Source organism: Buteo buteo, chromosome 13 (genome assembly GCF_964188355.1).
Source record: "Buteo buteo chromosome 13, bButBut1.hap1.1, whole genome shotgun sequence".
In the NCBI taxonomy this organism is placed as follows: domain Eukaryota; kingdom Metazoa; phylum Chordata; class Aves; order Accipitriformes; family Accipitridae; genus Buteo; species Buteo buteo.
The window spans coordinates 23,806,073-23,826,294 of NC_134183.1; the positions used below are offsets into that span (position 1 = coordinate 23,806,073).

At 51.2% G+C, this 20,222-nt stretch overlaps 1 protein-coding gene across 3 annotated transcripts; it reads right to left on the bottom strand.

The window, feature by feature from the left end:
• Window positions 1-838: 838 nt before the first annotated feature.
• DET1 (DET1 partner of COP1 E3 ubiquitin ligase) lies at window positions 839-15,573 on the bottom strand. Of its 3 annotated transcripts, XM_075045079.1 has the most exons (6): window positions 15,438-15,573; window positions 13,537-14,645; window positions 10,343-10,533; window positions 8,486-8,677; window positions 4,615-4,693; window positions 3,589-3,750 (listed from the first exon to the last, which is right to left on the bottom strand). In XM_075045079.1, the coding sequence occupies exons 2-6, from the start codon at window positions 14,617-14,619 to the stop codon at window positions 3,736-3,738; spliced, it is 1,560 nt and encodes a 519-aa protein (XP_074901180.1). In that variant the 5' UTR covers window positions 14,620-14,645; window positions 15,438-15,573; the 3' UTR covers window positions 3,589-3,735. The 3 variants fall into 3 exon arrangements, with proteins under 3 accessions (XP_074901177.1, XP_074901179.1, XP_074901180.1); XM_075045076.1 differs by lacking the exon at window positions 4,615-4,693 and having other exon boundaries at window positions 839-3,750; XM_075045078.1 differs by lacking the exon at window positions 4,615-4,693 and having other exon boundaries at window positions 839-3,750; window positions 13,537-14,672; window positions 15,438-15,547.
• Window positions 15,574-20,222: the final 4,649 nt, after the last annotated feature.

The window sequence follows — 20,222 nt, forward strand, 5'->3', positions numbered from 1 at the left end:
GGTTTGATTCTAATGGGATTTCTGTGGCTCACTGTCTAATGCAGTTTATATAAGAAATATTGCAAGTGCCCTGCTTTTACTACTTTTTTTTTTTTTTTTAAAAGCAAAGACAGCACAAGAAGTAGCAAAAGATGGGATTCTGCTGCCAGTCAAACATGGTTTCCAAGTCAAGCATCTCCTTGTCACTTAGTGCCCATCTGAAAGGCCACGGGCTCAAGAGCTTTCTGATATGCTCAAGGTCTCCAAAGGAAAGCATCAGAGAACTGCACACATGAAAATGGAGGAAGGGTTCAGAGGAAAGTGGCTTTCATGCCCAAGATGCTGATGCTTAGAGGAACTAACACAAACAGGGATGCTGCTAGGTTGTTACAGAGCAGCAGCAAATTACAAGGGGATCCCAGATTTTGGGAAGGTCCCGTCCGCATGTTCTCAGCCACAGTGTTCTGCAAAGCTGCATCGCAGCTGGGAGCAGCACGTAGTGGAAAACCCAAGTGTCTTAGCCCAACCTAAAAGCAGCGGACAGCTCTTCTCCCAAGCAAGGTGTGTTCAGCTTTCATCTCTTGATCACAGACCATCAGCAGAAAATGGCTACAAGGTTAGACATATGCTATAAATGGAATAAAGGAAGAGTCTCTGAATGCAAGTTGGGCTAGTAATAATATACAAAGGGGAGAACGTAACTGAAGGGCAAGAATTCCTCCCACAGCATTAGCTCATGTAGACAAGAATTTAAGAAATCTGCAGTAACTACAGAAATACCTCAGGTAGGAACATCCTTGAGCACACTGGTAATGCAAGAGGTTTTTCGAAGAAAAAGACAATAAATCAGGCTCTTAAAGCAAATTCTGTTTATTCCATTTTTGTCTTGTGTTACTAACAAATCTTCATCCTAGCCTAGGAAAAATATCAGGTACAAAATATCTCCCCTTTCCTCCCACCCTCCCCACCATACACACATTTTTTGTTTCTTAAATGAAAGAATCAAAATTTCAAGCATGAGAGACTTTTCTTTCAATACATTTCTGTAATAAAATTAACTCTGTTGTAGATATAAAATGCAGCAGCTAAGACCAGAGAATCTGCTATGCTACTCCAAGGCAATTAGTACCCAGAATGATCAATCAGTTTGTCTGCAAACATAATAGGAAAATACTTAGCACTTATCCAGCATTTTTTATCCATGAATCTCAAAGTGGTTTAGAAAAGCTGAAAATATGTTTTTGGCCTCATTTACAGAGAAGGAAACACCAGCTGGAACAGGAAGAGATTTGCCCCCAGACACAGAACAATTTAATAGCAGAGCTAAGAACAGATCTCTGGTCTCTCAGCCCCAAGTCCAACAATACGTGCCACGCGCTCTGCTTCACACAGGACAGCCTGAATTTGGCAAAAGCCCTGACTGCAGAAATGCTAAAGTGGTTTATATTTTTGCTACCAAAAAAGTCTAAATGGAGATCTGACAGCTATTTTACTAAGCACTGACCTCCCAAGGCTGTGATGCCAAGGAGTAAACCCAGTCTTGGATGGAGCTGCTGAGAGCTTTGGAAAAGAAAAAAAAAAGTCTCATACTGGAAGTGTGAACAAATGTGAGAGTGGTGCAGAAGGAGGTAAATCCATGATCTACCATGTGCAAATGATTCTCCACTTGGAGCTTTAATTGAATGTTTGAGGAACAGATCACAGGATAAAAACCTAAAACCTTGACAAATAGTGTTATTAGATGGAGAGGAACCTGGAGCTAAAGCACGCATGGCCTGACAACCTCCTCTGTTAGCAGTCTTCTGACCTGAAGTCACTCCTGACAGACCTGAGAAACCAACAGTGCAAACACCAGGAAAAGAGCGGTGAAATACAATGTCTTACCCTAGAAATATGTTTAGCAAGGCCAGGAGAAGTACCATGAGACAGAGAGTAAAGGCTGATTCCAGGACCCCAGGGCACACTTCATTACGAGGTCCACTATTCATGCTATAAGCAGGCACCAACAACCCACACAGTTATTTTCCTATGCATTACCATGCAAAATGAATGCATGACTTCAACACTGTTCTTCACAGGCATGTGGCCACAATACATTACCCACAGCTCATTTTGGTCCAAACAAGACACCCACAGGGTCCTTTAAAGCAGAGGGTCTCCCATATATGAGCACCAATTTTCTAATGCCCCCTCTGTACCTCCTATAGGAATGGGACAACAGCAGGCTCCAGCTTCCGATGGAGCACCTCACAATGCTGGGACGGTTGCACTGCCTGGCAGCACACAGTCATAAACCAACCTGTGTGTAGAAAAACCCAAATGTTGGCCTACAACCAAAAACTCCATTTTTAAGAGAGAAGGGCAGGCCAGCATCCTCACCAGCCCATGGTGGCAGGTAATATTACACACAGGAGCTTATTTTATCAGCAGCATAAACACCGCAGTGGTCCAGTCAGCATCGACACACCAGCCAGCTGTGCTTTGAAGCCTGGGAACAGCAAATCAGGTTCTCACAGAGAACAGCATATCAAACATGGATAGGTAAGCAACCTAAGTCAACAAGCCCGTCTCCTAACTGCAAACCTGCAGCAATGCACATTAATTCAGGTCTCCCACCTCCTTTCTAGGCAAACCCAAATGCTACTAACTCTCCACACTCATATTCCCAACACACAGGACGGTGCCAGCAGCTGGGTCTCCCCTCTCCTCAGCAGCAGAACCTGCAGATGGCCATGAGGATTCACCCCCATGCTGCAGAAAAGTCCTTCTGACGTGAGCAATGAGCTGCCGTTGCTCCCCACACCCTTCCCAGCCACCCGTCTTCCTTCTGTGCCCACCTCCTCATGCATTAGAGACACAACCAGCTGCCTTGGCTTTCTGGTATTAACACACCACCTTTCACTTAGGAGCTTTTACAGATACTAAGGCACAAAGATTAAGTGACTTGCATAAAAGTCAGGAACACACCTCATGTCTCTCAATTGCAGTGATTTCTCACACCTTTTTTTCCTGGCCTCTTGCATATTAAAATCACGTGAGTAGATTGTGTGGATGAGAACAGGATTTCATTTCCCTAGTAATACTGAAGATACAAACACAGGTAGCTGTATTTCTAGGCCCTCCCCATGGCTCCCATCCATTCACACTACAACAAGCTGCTTGTCTCAACAAGGTAGGAGAGCACCACTGCAGAAGGAAGCACTCCACAAATGTGTTGCAAACCTCCATCTTTGCCATCCTAAGACCTACAACAGGAGAGAAAACAGACATGCCTCTGGGAAACCAGGAAAGGAACCTCAGCTACATTTTGTTCAACAGGAGTAGGGAACAGCAGTGCTTAATGCAGCGGGACCTCCGCAGTACAAACAGGGTCAGAAGAAACATTCACATGCCTTAACTTGAGTGGATCAGCTTTTCACAGCTGAGGGCCCTGCGAGATGCCGGCTGATAGGAGCTCCCAGGTCAGGTTTCTTGACATGAGTGACGGTTTGGTTTCCTAGAAGGCGCAAGTGTCTGGCTTTGGTGCATCTGTGGCAGAGGTCCAGACCCAAGGAGAGCAGCTGCCCCAGCTACGTGTCGTACTACGTGCAGCTGTGCCTCATGTGGAAGTTAACCACGTACTCTGCGTTAGTGCGCTGCACTGAGATGGCAAAGGGCTCAAAGGGGTGGAAGGTGAACGCAACCAGGCGCCGCACTGTGTGATTGATGGGCCGCCCCAGGAGTCCCGCCTGGATCTCAAACTTCAGGAGGCCGGAATCACGAGCGTAAAATCTGAAAGGAAGAGAAAGTCAATTATGGCTGTTCCCGACTATTGACTTTGCCATCTGGGCTCTTCACACACAGCAACAAGTGCCTTGTTCAATCTCTGCTGCCCCCTCAGGGGCAGGACATTCTCAGCTGGGTGTCTGGCTCTTGGCTATACAGGAAAGTCCCTCCCGGAGCAGCTAGTTTTCCACTGTCTAGAAAAGCTTGACTTCATTTTAGTATCATCAGTGAGAGAACTCTGTCTGTCATTTTGGCGGACGTAGCTGACTTCACAAGAGGGAATAAGTTTGGTCCAGACCCCACATGTGCTGGCTCTCCATCCTCTCTTAATGCAAGCTTCTCCCCTTGATCCCTAAGGCAGTGTTATGGGTTTGTGTGGCGTGGGTTTTTTTGATAGCAGGGGAGGGTCTGCATGGGTGGCTCCTGTGAGAAGCTGCTCGAAGCTCCCCCGGCTCCAAGCCAGACCCCCCTCTGGCCCAGGCTGACCCCATCAGTGACAGTGGTAGCACCTCTGGGAGAACAGATTTAAGAGGGGGAACCTGCAGTGAGTAGTGGGATTGGAATGTGAGAGGAACCCCTGTGCAGATACCGTGGTCAGTGAGGAAGGAGGGGGAGGAGGGGTGCCTGAGGAGGTTGGTGCCCCTGCAGCCCACAGGCTGTCCCCCCCAGCCCATGGAGGGGAGCGGGGGAGCGGAGGCCCCCGAAGATGGCCACGACACCATGGTGAAGCCCGCGCTGGAGCGGTGTGTGGCTGAAGATCAGCCCGTGGAAAGGACCCACGCCAGGGAAGTTGGGGAAGAACTGAAGCCCGTGGAAAAGACCCACACCAGGGAAGTTTGTGAGGAACTGCAGCCCGCGGAAAGGACTCACATTGGAGAAGCTCGTGAAGGACTGTCTCCCGTGGGAGGGACCCCACACTGGAGCAGGGGACGAGTGAGGAGTCCTCCCCCTGAGGAGGAAGGAGCGGCAGAGACAAGGTGTGATTAAGTGACCACAATCCCCATCCCCTGTTCACCGGGGGGGGAGGAGGTGGAGAGAACCGGGAGTAGAGTTGAGCCGGAAAGGAGGGAGGGGTGGGGGGAAGGTGTTCCAAGGTTTGGTTTTACTTCCTAATAGCCTTGGTTTGTTTTGATTTGTAGTAAATTAAATTGATTTTGTTTCTTCCCCAAGTTGAGCCTGTCTTTTGCCCGTGACCATAAGTGGTGAGTGATACCTCCCTGTCCTTATCTCAACCCACAAGCCTGCCTTTATATTTTCTCCTCATCCCACCGTGGCCGGGGCAGGGGGAGTGAGCGAGTGGCTGCATGGTGCTTTGTTACCAGCTGGGCTTAAACCATGACAGGCAGATAATACTGTACAGAACTGAGCTCTCTTCCCTTAGCAATGGTCTTCACTTCAAGTGTAAGGCCACCCCTTCCCTCTCCTGGTGCTGCCAGTTAGGCATTATGCTGCTGCACTTGTGCCTCGCTACATCCCCATTCAGTCGAGGAAGGTGAACAGCTCTATCTAATACTGCTCAAAGGTGCCAGGTTGTCCTTTACAGTTCAAGCAAGGCTTTGCAGTTCCTTTCAGACTGCCATCAAAAATCATTAACAAGACAGGCTGGGCAGGAAGTACCTGGTGGATTGCATTCAACAATCAAAGCAAGGGCAAAAGTTAAGGAAAACGTTCCGTCCTTCTGCTGTCACCCACAAACCTGCCTGTGGGTGAAGCTCATTTGTGTCTCCAAACAGGTGAGCTCTGGAACACAGCTTCAGCACAAAGCAAACATTGCCAAGGGGATGAGGCAAACAGCGCTGAAGAGACAGGCAAGACCAGGAAGCTCTTTGCTTCTTGAACCTTCTCTGCATGCTCTGTGCAACTGACATAAGCCCAGCTAACACCACTGTCCTGTGCTGCTGTGGGAACAGGGGACTCTCTGCAATGACCCCATCCTCCCCAAGACTTTGGTGGAGGTTTCTGGGATGTGGCGGTGGAGGTTTCTGGATGTGGTACCTTCGCAAAGCAGCTAGGCTCTAACTCAAGTCCTCACCCTGAAGTTATCTCAGTTCATTAGACCATTTTCTCTGCTCTTTCAGTTTCGGGCACAGAATTGCCATTTTGCCTCCCAGCTGTTTCCTTTTCCACCATCACTTAGTACATGTGGGTATTTTGCATTTTCCTCTGGTTTTGACTCAAAGAATGCTTTTAATCTCAGAGCACATTTCCCCCCTGCCAGTAATACAATGCACTCAGCTCTCAGCCTGGAAGAACAGGTGATGACAGATACAGGCAATGCTGTTTCAGGAGCAGACATACTCCACATTTTAACAACACAGCCGATTGAGAACCTCATGTTCTTCCTGGAGGGCCACTCTCCTCTCCCTTCCTCTGAATCAAAGTGCCAGCCAGCCCTGCCTGAAAATTGCACACAAGAACTAGCAAGAGAGTCACAATCTTGGTATTTGGCTTTTCAAAAAGCCCTTTCCCTCCTACACAAGGCTGGGTATGCAGAGGGTCATTCTTTAAATAAAGCACAGTCCCCCGTCTGCTCCTCTCTCTCCCCAATTCACAATAATTTACTACTCAAGATGAAGCTCCCTGTAATCTCAAAGATGTGCTCAGTTTGGTATTTTTAAATGTATTTTTAAAAGTGCTCTGCAATCAGAGGCCATTTCCATGGGCTCTCACTCTGGGGATAAATTAGGCACTGCAATATAAAATTGTATGTCAACAGAAACAGCAAGACCAGCCTTTTCAAACTGTATGAAAATGGAAGATTTATCTGCAGACCAATTTTTTGGTTAAATGGCTCCTTATTAGCCATCTAGATGGATTTTAGAGACCCCCTACTATAAGTAAGGCTGTGTTAGAGCCTCTTCCTCACAAGTGCCATCATTTCAGCCAGTGAATATCTCTTCTAGCCTCCTGAAAAGATACTGAAAGACGGCAGTGATGGGGAACCTGAAGTCCTTCCTGCCTGAGAGCAAATAACCACTGGTCTCTCAAGCAGCCAGTCGAGAGTTGAACCTTCTGAGACACAGAAAGGTACTAAGGGTTAAAAGGACAAAGTGCACAGAGCCGCTGAAACCGATGTGCAAAAGGCATGGAGGCCTTCCTATCTCGCACACTGTGCCAGGAAACTGCACACAGATTGTAACACCCTTAGCTGCTGAAGGGTTTTGCCAATTATAGGACTTACATTACAAACCCTGTGGCCCCTCATTTCCAAGCCCTCTAACCACAGCAGGCAGCAGCATTATTTTATTAATCCCTTTGTTTTGCATGTGAGAAACACAGCAGCACTATTTCAGCTACTGAATGGTTAAGGTTAGCACCTCGTCTTCTGCTTACTTTCCAAAAACCAGGAGCCCCACTGCTCCAAGGCCCTATTCAAGTCCTAATTGACTCTGCACAGCTTTGAGCTTTAAAAGCTCTGGCTCTGAAATGCCGGTTTGCTCAGGGGAGGGAGGGAAGGTGGCACTTCGCTTTGTTTACTACAAAGACGTAACCGCAGCAAATGACTGCGGTTTTGCTCCCTTTTGTCTGCAAGAGCCATACGCAGGTTGGTGCTGGCAGACAACTGCCGCCCTGCAAGCTTTCCCAACGTCAAGCATGACAAGGGAGAAAGGGCAGGCTTTTCTCTGCAGATAACACGGGAGCTGGAGATCAAACCAAATCGTACAGGCAGAAAAATCAATTAAATATACATAATTTGGGAATTGAGAGCATGGGAAGAATCAGAGGTTCCCTGCCACCTAAGTCAGGGCCAGGGGAGACATGACACCACTTTTTGAGAATGCATTGATGAAAATAAAGTTGGGAAACTGGCCAGAATGGTCTCCCTAGGCTGCCTGAGCCCCCAACGTGTGCAGTCACTAAACAAAGCACTTAGGCATTGAAGGCTCTTTGTTTTCAGAGCATAGGTTTGCTTTTGCAGTACTCTAAGTGGAAAGACTACTCTGCCTGGAGAACTCAGCCTCTTTGAGCCTTTCAGGCCAGAGATGTTGGATTTTTAACCACTGCTACTTGCAGCCATGGCTGCAGCCAACAAAAAGAAATGAATAGTCTTGGTGTTTCTGCAAGAAGCACTGCAAACCTCCTTATTCCCAAGCTCAGACGTCTTCCTTCTGCCAGCTTCGAAGACTCAGACAGAAGAGGCACAGAATGGCCCTTACACTTGGCTGAAACTCCTACTACAGAAACAAATTTCCTACAGATCACAGAAAGAAGAGGGGGTATGAAGAGGAGTACAGCTCCCAGGGTGAGAACTGTAAACAAGGAAAGTCTGAAAATAGAGAAATCAATACCACAAGCATTCTGAATAACACCTAACTCAGCTGCTATTTTATTCACAGGACAAACCAAATCATCCTTGCCAGCTAAACCCACGTGCTCAAAAGGGATCCTTCCAGCACAAGAAAGCAGGCATCCAGAACCATATCACCCTACAGCCCAAACACAATGGCAGGACTGCAAGAAGAGGAGGAGGAACAAGAGCATTCATATGGAAAAGGCTCAGGCTTCATTACCCAAACGTTCCCCAGGGCACCTCAGCAAAAAGACCTGAAGAGCCCTCGCACACACAAAAGATAAAACAGTTATCGCAAGGGGAGAGGCCACGCTTTGTGGGACTGCTGAAAAAACCCCTCTGGTGAAAAGGCTACTCCCTTTCTGCACATTTGATGCCACATGGCAGAGGTGATTTAGAATTACTCTCACACCTCTCTCCTCACATACAGCTTCTTGGCCCGTTCCATACCTTATAGGGTGATCACCGCAGGTCTTGGGCCGCTCCATGACTGACACCCACTTGTCATCATAGCTGAAAAGGGAGAGGTCGAGGTACGGGCTGCCACTGTATGACTGGGCACTGATCGGGAGCTGGCCCAGCAGCCTCCGCACAGCCTCCGTGTGCCCTCCATACTTGGCATTCACGATAGTGTCTTTGAACCTGTAGCAAAACAAGAAACAGGTTTTACTCACAAAGGCCACAGGTGAACAGCATAGCTTAAATAAACTAAGGAGGAAAACTGATAGAGAAAGAAAAACAGCAGCAGTGTAAGAATTAAAACAGTTCATTTCCAAAGATGTATCACAGTGATTCAAGCATCAACCAGTTCTGGTGACCTTTTTATACTCTCTCATCATTACTGTTTCTGCTCTGAAAGTCCAAACTGACAGAAGGACAAGACTGTGCCTACCTACAAGGTCTGGACCCAGCTGCTCTGCAGTACAGGAAATGAACAGGATCAGAAACAGGGAGAAATGGATTAGCAGCTTATCAGTCAATCCAAGTTTTACCATGAAGCCTGGAAACAGCATAAGCAAAAGCCAGAGGGTTTCACAGTACCAGTTGAGCCCTTAATGTTGACTTGAGAATCCCCCTCTCTCTAGCTGCTACGTTTTAAATACGTAAAGGGAGAAACCTTAGATGAGGAAGAACCTTCATAAGAAGCCTAAAGCTCTTGAGAAACTACAGTGAGCTGAAAGTTCGTCCTGGTGGAGAGATTAACACAGGCTGGATTTCTCTTTCCAAGTAAAATTTGAGCTTTCCATGTGCAAGAACAGTCAGATCAGCTGCATGGATGTCATAGATCAAGGAGGGTAAAACATTGCCATTTGACCAGAAACACTCAGCCAAAAGCCAGCATGCTGTGGATTGCTCTATTATACTTTGCTATGGAAATTAAACACTACTGTTACTGGCCCTTGTAGCCAAGGGGATGAAAAGATTTTCCTCTCTACTTTAACACAAGGCAGGAGTTGTTCTTCGGGTGTCTGCGGTGAGCCCTCTCATTCTCTCTCCCACTAAGCATTATGGATTTCCTGACAGGCAGCTCTAGAAAGTTACAGACACAGTCAACTTCCTCCTTCTTATGTGACGTCAGTCTAAAATCAACAGAAGCTTCATGCCCATAAGTGATTGCCAAGTACTTTGGGTGATGTGAAACAAGTCACTGGAAGACGAAAACACCCTGAGTCACATAAAAATATATTCCAAGAGAAACAACACGCTCTGCCTCATTAAAACCACATTTGACTGTTAAAGCACATTCTAGAAACCCAGGTTATTTTGATACTTTGCTCAGCTTTCACAGTAGTTCTAGGCAGGTAAGTTTCCCTTCTCCTAACACGAGAACCACAAGCTTGTGACTGATGTTGGAGAAAAAGCTACAGAACACAGTCTGGAACACATTAAATCAGAGTGTGCATAGAGAACACCACTTGGCAAAATATGTCCAATTAGATGATGCTAGCATCTTGACAAATCTTATCTTCAGGGACCTAAACTATTGGGCAGTAACACTTTAATAACCTCCAGAAGAGTTACGGCTAGAAGAGAGCCAGAAACATCTTTCCCTCAGAATTCCTCTTCCTTCTTCTAAGCACTGGATTGCCACTGCTTTGTTCCTTCCTGTAACAAGACAGATGCTGTGGAATATTAAATCAGATGCATGAGGCTGCAAGATGAACCATATCAAGCCAGACCCTTGCATCACCCAGCAACTAAAGGAACTGGTTTTCTCAGGGTTGCTATCGTTATTTGATACTAGCCTTCAGCTGATGGGGGCGAGCATGTGTCTATATGGTATAAAGCATGCTCCGAATGGCTCACCGGCGCTGGATCTGCCTGGCAAAGTTGTTGCTGGAAGCTGAGCAGGGGAACTGGACCGCCTCACTGTGCAGGGTGGCATTCCTGAAGAGGTCACAGAAGTTCTCAAACAGCTCCAGCAGCTCATCGGATGTATTCTCAAATACAGCAATGACCTCTGTGGTCACCATGTTGTACACGACGAAGAACGAAGGCTGCAGAGAGAGGCAGAGGCAGCAGTTACCCAGGAGAGCACAGGTGGGGAAGCTGTCCCTTCCTTCACCCCGCATGACACCACAGACCCTATCCAAATTTCTCTGCAGCGCAGGAGAATCCCACATCCTCACACTAATCCATTCTGCTATTCAAATGCCTCAACAGGTACCAAATTATCCACCTCTTAACTGTGATTATTTACGAAGAAAACTTAACGGGCTTCCAATTTTTCAGCATAAACTGGATGTCAATATTTCTGTTTTCTCTTCATCTCTGCCTTCCACCAAATCCAAAGTGCTTTCTAAAGTGTCAAATTTAATTTTCATTCCTGCTGACAAAATGATTTTAAATCCAGTGCTAGCTGGCCACAAATTATTTTTTCCTTTGCAAAGTGACATTATTTTCTTCCCCTTCTTAATATTTCCATCACACAGAGATGAGCCTTTTTAGTGTACTGTGCACTACACCAGTGCCCACAAAAAGTTGTGCCCTCTAGGTATCCTGCTGGTACAGAAATGAAAATCTGAAAGACATTAATGACTTCTTTTTAATGCCAACATTCTCGTGCAAGAAGGCCCAGATACCGCGCTGTAGATTGGCAATGGCACTGTTTTGTGGCATGAACAAGCAAGAAATTGGGAAAAAGGTGACATTGTGTCAGCACAGCTACATCAAAGGGAGATAATGTTCCCATCCCACTGGGAAAGGGCAGATTTAATCCTTGGTCGTCAAAGGTAGCTTTTGTTAGAGACAGGAGTGCTAACACCCCAGCACCCCGCAGTAAGAACTCGCCCCTGCTTCAAAGGTAACTAATTCCCATGGTACATGCACATATCTGGTTAAATCTTCTGTCAATAAAGGCAATTTCTAAATGCTTCACCTTCTGCTCCCAAACAATGCTCAGGGATGACGGTAGGCACTCTGCCCACCCCACCCACCTGCAGATATCAAAAGGTTTGTTTGTTTTACAGCCCCAAAATAAATTGTGATAATACAATCCAGCCCCCACACATCAAAATGGAGCACGCTAGATGAGGTTACTCACTAGACTACTGCCTAGGGAAAGGGAAGCCCTTCTGAAACACAGGGTTGGAGCAGAGAGAAGATAAGAGGAGACAGCAGAAGGAAAAACTATTTACATCATTAAAGACTGCAGGGAGTATCCTCCAACCTTAAATAAAAAAGTTCCTTTGCCAGGTTAACACACAGACATATCTCCAGGATGACCCTGATCAGAGAAATTACCCTCACTGCTTTTTAGCTGCATGAGTAAAACAGGGAAACATCGTCACAGCATGGGTGGCAGAAGTCAAGCATCACAGAAACCGTTCAGCAAAGCTGTCAAGTCTATCAACACAAGCCTAGAACAACAACAACAAACCACAAGCTACATATACACAGCACGCAATTAAAAATCTTGAAGGATTCAGTGCAGACCCTCACAATGTACAAGCAACTGACAAGCATGAACAGCAACCTCCTCAATCTTCTTGGCAGAGAAGCCAGAGGAAAGAGAGGAGCCTGAAACTGGATGAAACCTCACATTCCTCTCTGATAGATGAAAGAAAAATCAGAGCTTTAGGTATTTTGTGAGCCAAGTTTTCCTCAGGCAGCCCCAACACAAAGCCTACATTCAGGCAGGTCTGCGGAGACTACTCCACTTCTGGAATTATCTCGTGAAAGAACTCAGAAATTAGATGCTTTTCCTCCAGCATAAAACACACTGCCTGAGGAATGCTACAAACAAACCACAACCTGCATCTCAAAGTAACCCTCAGGTGAAGAGAGTCAAGAGCACGATGCAGCAAGCCAGGCACAAAAGCCTCGGTAACCACAGCAGAGAGCGGAACCAAGCCTACCACAAACATTCACATCAGGGTCAGGAGCACCGTTCTAGATACCAGTAATGAGCAGAATGCTGCAGGCCACTTCACAAAGCTTTAATATTTTTGAGACAGCTGCTCAGTTTTACATGAATGGGTAAAATTGATTAGATTAAGCCCTACCTATTCCCTCCCAAAGCAACTTCCCCAAACAAACCAGGGTCATCTTCCAGGAAGAATTAGACTAAGGCAACACACAAAGAACTGCTATATATTTCTTCTAGGACCTAAGTCCTGGATCTAGCAAAGATAGGGAGGAAGAGAAGGGTATGAAACAAAACCAAACACCTAGGGAACAATCGCCTGATTGCCTGCATGCAGCACTGGAGATTTACTACAAATTCTTGCTAAATACTTGCAACAGAATAAAAAACAAGTGGACTAAAGGAATAAAACAGGTTAAAAAACCATCCTTCTCAGTTCCACAGAGCTCAAAACCTGACCACCACTCTAACAGTACCAAAAAGAGATGATCAACCTGCAGGATGGTGAAACATCTGGAGGGATCCAGCACTGACTGAGCTACATTTGCTCTAATTTGACTTCTTTAGTACTAAACTGAAAGGAGAAGCAATTGGCACATTAGCCAGATCTAAGAGCTGATACTCCAATTTGGAGACATCATAAATACTATCTCTCACTGAAGCTTGAAAGAGTAAGTAAGTAGGCAGAACAGAAAAGGTAATTCTACTGAGGAAAAATGAAGACTATATTATGTGAAAAACATGCTTGAATATACGTGAGAAAAGGGAGAGACTACCTCTATAAGTGTACTATAGGAAATATCGGCTAAAAAAAAAAATCAGCTGGGGATTTGGAAGGGGAAGAGGGTTGTACAGCATCTATGAGCATGGGGAACAATCCCTGAAGAAAGGGGATTCGATAGCCACGTAAGATCTTTTCTCTCTCATTTTTAGTTGAGAAGGAAGTGATGAAATTATGAGAGTAAAAGATACGAAAGGTATTCAATATCAGAGGTGTCAAACGTTTACACAAGAATGAAGTACCAGTGATTCTAAACAACATTCACAGGCTCAGCTAAGAAACGCAGCTCACAGCACTGTACCTGCTTGAGCACTTGCCCCAAAGCAACGAGCAGCCTGAGGAGGCACGCAGTACCTGGGAAGGATCTGTCACCCGCAGCGTGACCACGTCTTCACTAGTGTATTTGATAAACAGATGGTTTTCATCCAAAAGCTGCATCTTCCACATGCGGAGCTGCCTCAGCTGATCAAAGTACTGGAAGAACCTTCTTTTTGCTATAGCGCTTCCGTCCTGCTCGGCCCTTCTCCACAGGTACACCAGCAGCCTGTGCTTCAAAGAGTTTATGAAGGGCTCTTTGTACGGGTTGGCCATCCCTGTCTGAGTGTCCCGCTGCACCTCGGGATACACCGCAGACAGAGTCAGGAGATCGTCCTCGTAGCAGAAGCGGCCGATAGTCCGTACATCGATGAAGGTACCCTCGGGTGTTACTTGAAAGACGTGAATAGTCTGTTGCTGCACAGAGAGAATAGCCAAGATGTTCTTATAGAGGTACAGCCCCTGGTTGTGAGACAGGATGACTTTGTCACATTTGAAAGTCCGTGTGTCACAGAGTCTCCCTGTGTGGAGGTCTATGATATGCAAGGAATAATCCTCCAAGGGGGACCGGGGATTAGGGGTCACCGACTCGCTGTTGCGGTAAACCTCAAAGAAGGGAGGGTGAGGCTCCTCAGGTAGGTACGCAGCAGAGCCGACGATCACGTACCGACAGTCGTCAGTGAACAAGCTGCACTCACGGTTCAAGTGCTCCCCATTGGAGGCCACATTGGTGATATGAAGCAGGACAAAGAAGCGTTCAAAGAGCCGCCCCCGGATGTTGACAGATCTTTGGTCATTACCGTTAGCCAGGATCTCTCCCTCATAGCCTTGCAGGAGGTCTTCCGCCGCCTGGCAGCCTTGATACTCATAGATCTCCAGAGAGGTCTGGTCAGAGGAGAAGGCGATGAAGTAGCGGCCATCGGGGGAGAACTTGCGCAAGAAGCAGGGTGGCTTCTCCACATTGACCACAGTGAAGTTGGGGAAGACATTCTGGTGGAAGACGCGGACTTGGTGCCAGTGGGTGCCAGCTTTGCCTGAGCTGATCCGGCGGCGCTCCAGGCGGTGGATGACATTCTGGTTCTGGATGCGACGGGGCCTGATTGTGGGGGCATCATGGTCCATGGTAAGAGCTCTACTTCATCTTCACCCTGCCAGGGAGAGAGCACATACGTGCCCTGGGACCACACAGAGACAGGGGGACAATTCAGGGTACTGAGGGACCTGCTTGCAGGGGTGGGGTGGGGGAAAGCCCCATCGAACCCAGGGAGCAGGGGGGTCAGCTGAAAAGTGCAGACGTGCCTTTGGAAAGGGGGGAGATGACACAGGAGGACACTGGGGAGAGAGGTGAAGAGGCTGGGACAGAGACCTCAGTGGGAGGTACCAGGGAAAACAGGGGAACCCAGAGGGAACTCCAGTGCACCAGGAGGTGATGGGATCCGCAGGCCTGTCTGTTGCTGAAGGAGACACAGGGGCACCGGGAGGGGACGGAGAGAGCCAGGGAGGGGGCAGGCACCAGTGAGCACCAAGGGAATGGAGGGAGTCCCCAGGCACCGGTGAGGGAGTGAGGGGAGCCAGGGGTAATCCGTAGACCTGCCTGCTGACAGGAAGGCGCAGGACGCCAGTTTGGAAATAACGGAGGGAGCTGTGGGCGGGGGGGGGCGGTACACGAGGGGCCACCGGGAGGCCTACAGGCCTGCCTGCCGAGGGGGGCCGCAGGGACCCCCGGGTACCCGGGGGTTGCGGGGGAACACTGAGCTCCAGGGGAAGCCTAGAGGAAGCTGTAGGCCCTCCTGCGGAGGGGAGCGGGGGCCCCAGCTGCTCTCCCGCCAGCCCGGAGGATGAGGGGAGACGGGGAAACCGGGGGCCCCGGTAGCCTCCCAGCCGGGCAAGGACATGGCAGGGCCGGGCACGGGGCGGGAAGAGGCCGCGGCTGCGCTCACCGCTCGGGCCCGGCGCTGGGTCCCGCTGCCGCCGCTCACTCTATGGCCGCCGCCATCTTTCCGCCACCGCACGACGACGCGCCGCGACGGCGGTGGCGGCGGCGGCGGCGGGAGGGTGTCACACGCCCCCCCACCCCCCGACATCCGCTTCCGGCCACTGGGCCAGCGAGGCGGGCCGAGCTGGGCCAGACTGTCAGCAGAGCGGGGGAGCCCGCGCCCCCTGGCGGAGGGAGGGAGCGCTGCGGGGCGCGCCCGGGCACTCCCCGCCGCCCCCGAAACCCGGCACCCACCCGGCACCCCCGCTCCAACCGTGCACCCCCTCAAACCCCGCACTCCCTGCTCCCACCCGGCGCCCCCTGAAACCCCGCACCCGCCCGGCACCCCCTGAAACCCCGCACCCGCTCTACACCCATCCGGGACCCACCCAGCACCCACCCTCCGTCCCGGACACCCCCTGCACCCTCTCCCAGCACGCCCTGCACCCACCCTGCACCCCTCTCCCCGCACCCCGGGCACCCCCGAACCCTTTCGCCCCCGTCACCCATCCTGCACCCTACCCCAGCACTCCCTGCACCCACCCTGCACCCCGGCCACCCCATCCCAGCACCCCCACCCCGCCACCCCCAAGCCCCCCGCACCATCCGGCACCCCCATCCCCGCACCCCGACCCCCCCCCCATGCCTTGAGCATCCCAGACCCCCCCATCCCCAGGCACCCCCTGCACCCCGAGCCCCGCCACGGGGACACCCCAGCGGACATCACACCTGCTGCCAGCCAGCGTACCGGGGTGCACCCCGACACCGCAGCCCCGGCAACCAGCGGCAGAGATTGGGGTCACCCCCGGGCACCCCTTAGGGCTTTCCAGGGGGGCTTGAAAGCTTTTTTCTCGCCGGGGCTTTTAGCAGCATCCCACATCCCGCCTCGTGCATTAGCCGAGGCAGCGAGGGCAGCTCCGAGGGGCACTTGTCCTTCAAAGGGAAGGAAGGAGAAATGTCAGGGGGCCCTTGAGATCCATTTGCTGGCCTCTCGATGAGGTCAAGCCACCGCGCTGGCGCTTGGAGCCGCGTCACCGGTGGGCATGGGAGCCAGGACGAGGGGGCAGGCGGCAGGATGCTCCAAGCAGGGTGCTGGAGAGCCCCCCGGGGCGCACCCCCTTCCCAGGGGGTGGGTGGCCCCCAAGGGATGCGGCAGCGGTACCCAGACGGCGTCACACCGGCATGGAGGGAGGATGCTCCTGCTGTGCCAAAGCTCTCGCTGTTGAAATTCCCAGGGATCCTCCACGTGGTTTGGGGGATGCTTTAGGGTCCCATCGACAGTGGGGTGGAGCGGGACCCCATCACCCCAGGGGGTGGGACCTGGGTGGCTCCAGCTGCTTTCCCGTGGGGCTGGGGGAAGGCAACCTGCCTGGCAGGGGACCCTGGGGGACCGGGGGACCCTCGGGGGAACCCCGCTGCCACCCCACCTGCCTGCCCCATTCCCCTCTCCCAGCAGTTTCGTGCCCAGCAGCCGTATCCCATGTCCCTTCCTGCTCTCCCACTGCCTCCCAGCTGCAGAAGGCACGATGACAAGACTAAAATGAATGGCCCCAGCGTCTCTCTTTGTCTCTCTGCCTCCTGCCTAATTAATTGAGATCCACCTTAATAGGATCAAACTAAATACCATAGAGCATCCAACCACACAGCAGCTGGCAGAAAAACAACCGCCCGGCACACATACACTGAAAAACAGCTCGCCGGACAAAAGAGCCATTAATACAGCAGCAATTAGTGCTTCCGGAGCTAATAACTTCATCACCACAATCTTCCCGTGGCTGCGGCCCCCTCAGTGCTGGGGAGGGGGTAAGGGAACTCTCGCTGGAGCGGTTTCATCCATCGGCAGGGATTTGCATCGCGTGCAATAAATCTCATCACGGGCACAAGGCTGGAGGCAAAGTTAGTCCCCGCTTATTTTGGCCTGGGAGGACGCAGAACATGAGGGTGTCACAGGACCAGATCCCCCCCCCAGATGGATGCTGAAGGCTCAGGGCTCCTGGGATGTTTCACCAGCCGCAATTTCCCACCTGCCGCAGCATTTCATGCTGCCCCTCAGGTGTCCAGCACTGGGGGACGTGGCTGCCCCATCCTCGTCTGCTGGGGGACAGCAGGGAGATGGGGTGCCCCTCCACACATCTCCAGGCCAGGGGGAGATGGCAAGCCCCAGCCCAGAGCCCAGAGTGCTGGTACAGGGGTCACTGGGGACTGGTATAGGGTCTGGTATGGGGGTTGCTGGGGGCTGCTATGGGGGTTACTGGGGGCTGGTATGGGTGTTGCTGCAGGCTGGTATGGAGGTTGTGGGGGACTGTCATGGGGTTTGCTGGGGGCTGGTACAGAGGTTCCTGGGGGCTGGTCCCGTGAGTTGCTGGGCTCCTCCAGCCTCTCAGAGCAGCTGCAGGTCCATGGCTTTGGGTCTCATTGGGCTGGTTTTAGTGGAAGAAGTGGTGTTTGGAAGAAAATCCCTGCTCTCCCCAGGTCAGAGCCCGCAGCCAGGCAGCTGGGGTGGTCAGGGGTTCCCTCACCCAATTAATCCCTTGTCCAGCTCTCGGCTCCCCACTCCAGCTGCTCCCCTGTGCAAATCCCTCTGTCCCACAAAAAATGGCCTCGAGTGTGTCCCTTCCTACAAAAACGAGTCATTCTTCCCCAGGGGGGACAGTTCCTTACCTAGGCTTTAGCAGTGTGCCGAGGAGCGGGATGCTCCCTGCCTTCACTGTAAGCCTCAGCGCCAGAGCGATATCACAAACACCACCACCCTGCTAGTGCCACATCCACCTCCAGCCTGTTTCTCCAGAGCCAGCAGGTGGGTTAAAAAAAGAAAATAATAAATCGCAGCCTATTCAGACTGGTTTTGATGATTTCTCCTCTTTCTGAAGCAAGGACCCTTCTGCTGTTCTTGCTTTGGCTGTTTACCAAGAGCCTCCCGGCTCTGGGTCCTGCAGCTGCTTTCCTGGGATTAGAGAGGGTGTGTAAGGAGAACAGTGCTGGGGAGATCGCAGGGGTGGGCTGCTCCCTTACTGGCTGCGCCACCAGCCAAATACTAGCCCCAGCACAAAATAGGTGTGGGGAAAAGCTGGACCATCTCCTTGCAAGGATGGTTGCAGAGGAAGAAAGCCCTCCAGGTCCTGAGCATCAGAGCATCACCATCCCCCTCCCATGGCCGCTGAGCTAGGTCACTGTCAACTTCCCTGTTGTGCCGAGGGTGGGGAAAAAAGAATAAACGATTATTTTTTTAATATAAAAAAAAAACAGAGTAAAGTTTGCACAAGAGCCTGGCACGGGGAGGAATGCTTCAGCCCTAAGTGGTGCTTCTGTACTCCCCGAGCCCTGCTGTGTGCAGGGCTCAGTGTGGCCACTCTGCAGGAACCGGCTGCCTCCATGGGTTGTTTTTTTTTTAAGTGAAGCATCCTAGTGATGGTAGCAACAAACTTCAGCCGGGGAAACTCCTGTTGGTGTGAGAAAAGAGGAAAGGGAGCAGAGGGAAACCTTGGATGTCTCTCATTTTTTCCAAGAAAACAAGGATGTAGTTCAATATTTAGTTCTTCCCCAAGCCTGGGGGGGCGATTTTGTTCATGTTTGCAGAGTTTTGGGCTCCCCTTGCATAGGGATGCACATACACATTCACACACGGTTTTATAAAGGGGATGAAAAGGTCCTGTCCACCGTGGCCGCGACTCACAGCTCCCCAGTGGGAGCTGCAGCCCCTGTCCTCACGCTGGGCAGGTCTCACCGGGATCGGGCTCCGTCAAAGCCAAGTTTGCAGGTTGCAACACCCGTGGACATTAGCAGCACTAAGGAAACATTTCTTTGCCATCAAAGCATCCCTTGCTCTGGTTTTAACCGGTGCCAGAGGCTTTTTTTGAAGTGGAACTGGGCGAGTTTTGGAGCGTTAATGGGATCGTCACAATCGGGATGTGGTCTGTGGGTCTGGGGCTGCGGGACTGGGCCCCCCTTTTCTTGCTCCCGGGGTTGTCTTGTCTCTACTCGAAGGCAAGATCTGCTTTAAACACCTTCCAAAACCCTCCCGGCCTTTGCAAAATGCCCTGCTGCGGGGGCAGAGTGCAGGCAGGACCCCAGGGGCAGGAGCTGGCCCTCCGGGGTGCCCATGGGGACGGCTCGGGCTGGGTGCCACCACTGGGTAACGAGGATCCCCTAAGCACAGGGGATGGGTAGGAGCTGGGGGGGGACAGCAGCACCCACCCCCACAGCGGGGTGTCCGGGCTGGGGGGGAACCCAGCTGCTCCACGGCCCGTGGAGAGAGCTGGACCTGCCCAAGTGCTTAAAGCCCACAGCCAGCTCCCTGCTTGGGGTGACAGCCCTGTCCCCTCCGTGCCACCCGTGGCGTGGCAGCCCTATACCTTACCGTACACCCACCACGGGGGGACAGCCCTGTCCCCGCCATGCCATTCGTGGGGGTGACAGCCCTGCCTCCCCAGTGCCACCCGTGGCGTGACAGCCCTGTCCCCACCGTGCCACCCGTGGGGGGGGTGGGGGGTGCAGCCCGGCATCCTCCTCCCGGCTGATGCGCAGTGACATTTGCAATCTGTTGCCATGGGCGCTCGGGGACTTTTGCTGTGGAGGGGGATCGCGTTTCTCCCCCCTCCTCCTCCTCCTCCCCTTCCCTCCCTCCCGATGACGTCATGGATGACCACGGTGGTGACAGGGCCACCTGTGGGCTGGTGAGGGGTTTAAAGAGACAGTCTGCAGCTGCAACAGGAGCCCTGGCTATTGTCTCCGCACCTGAGAGCGGGGGGAC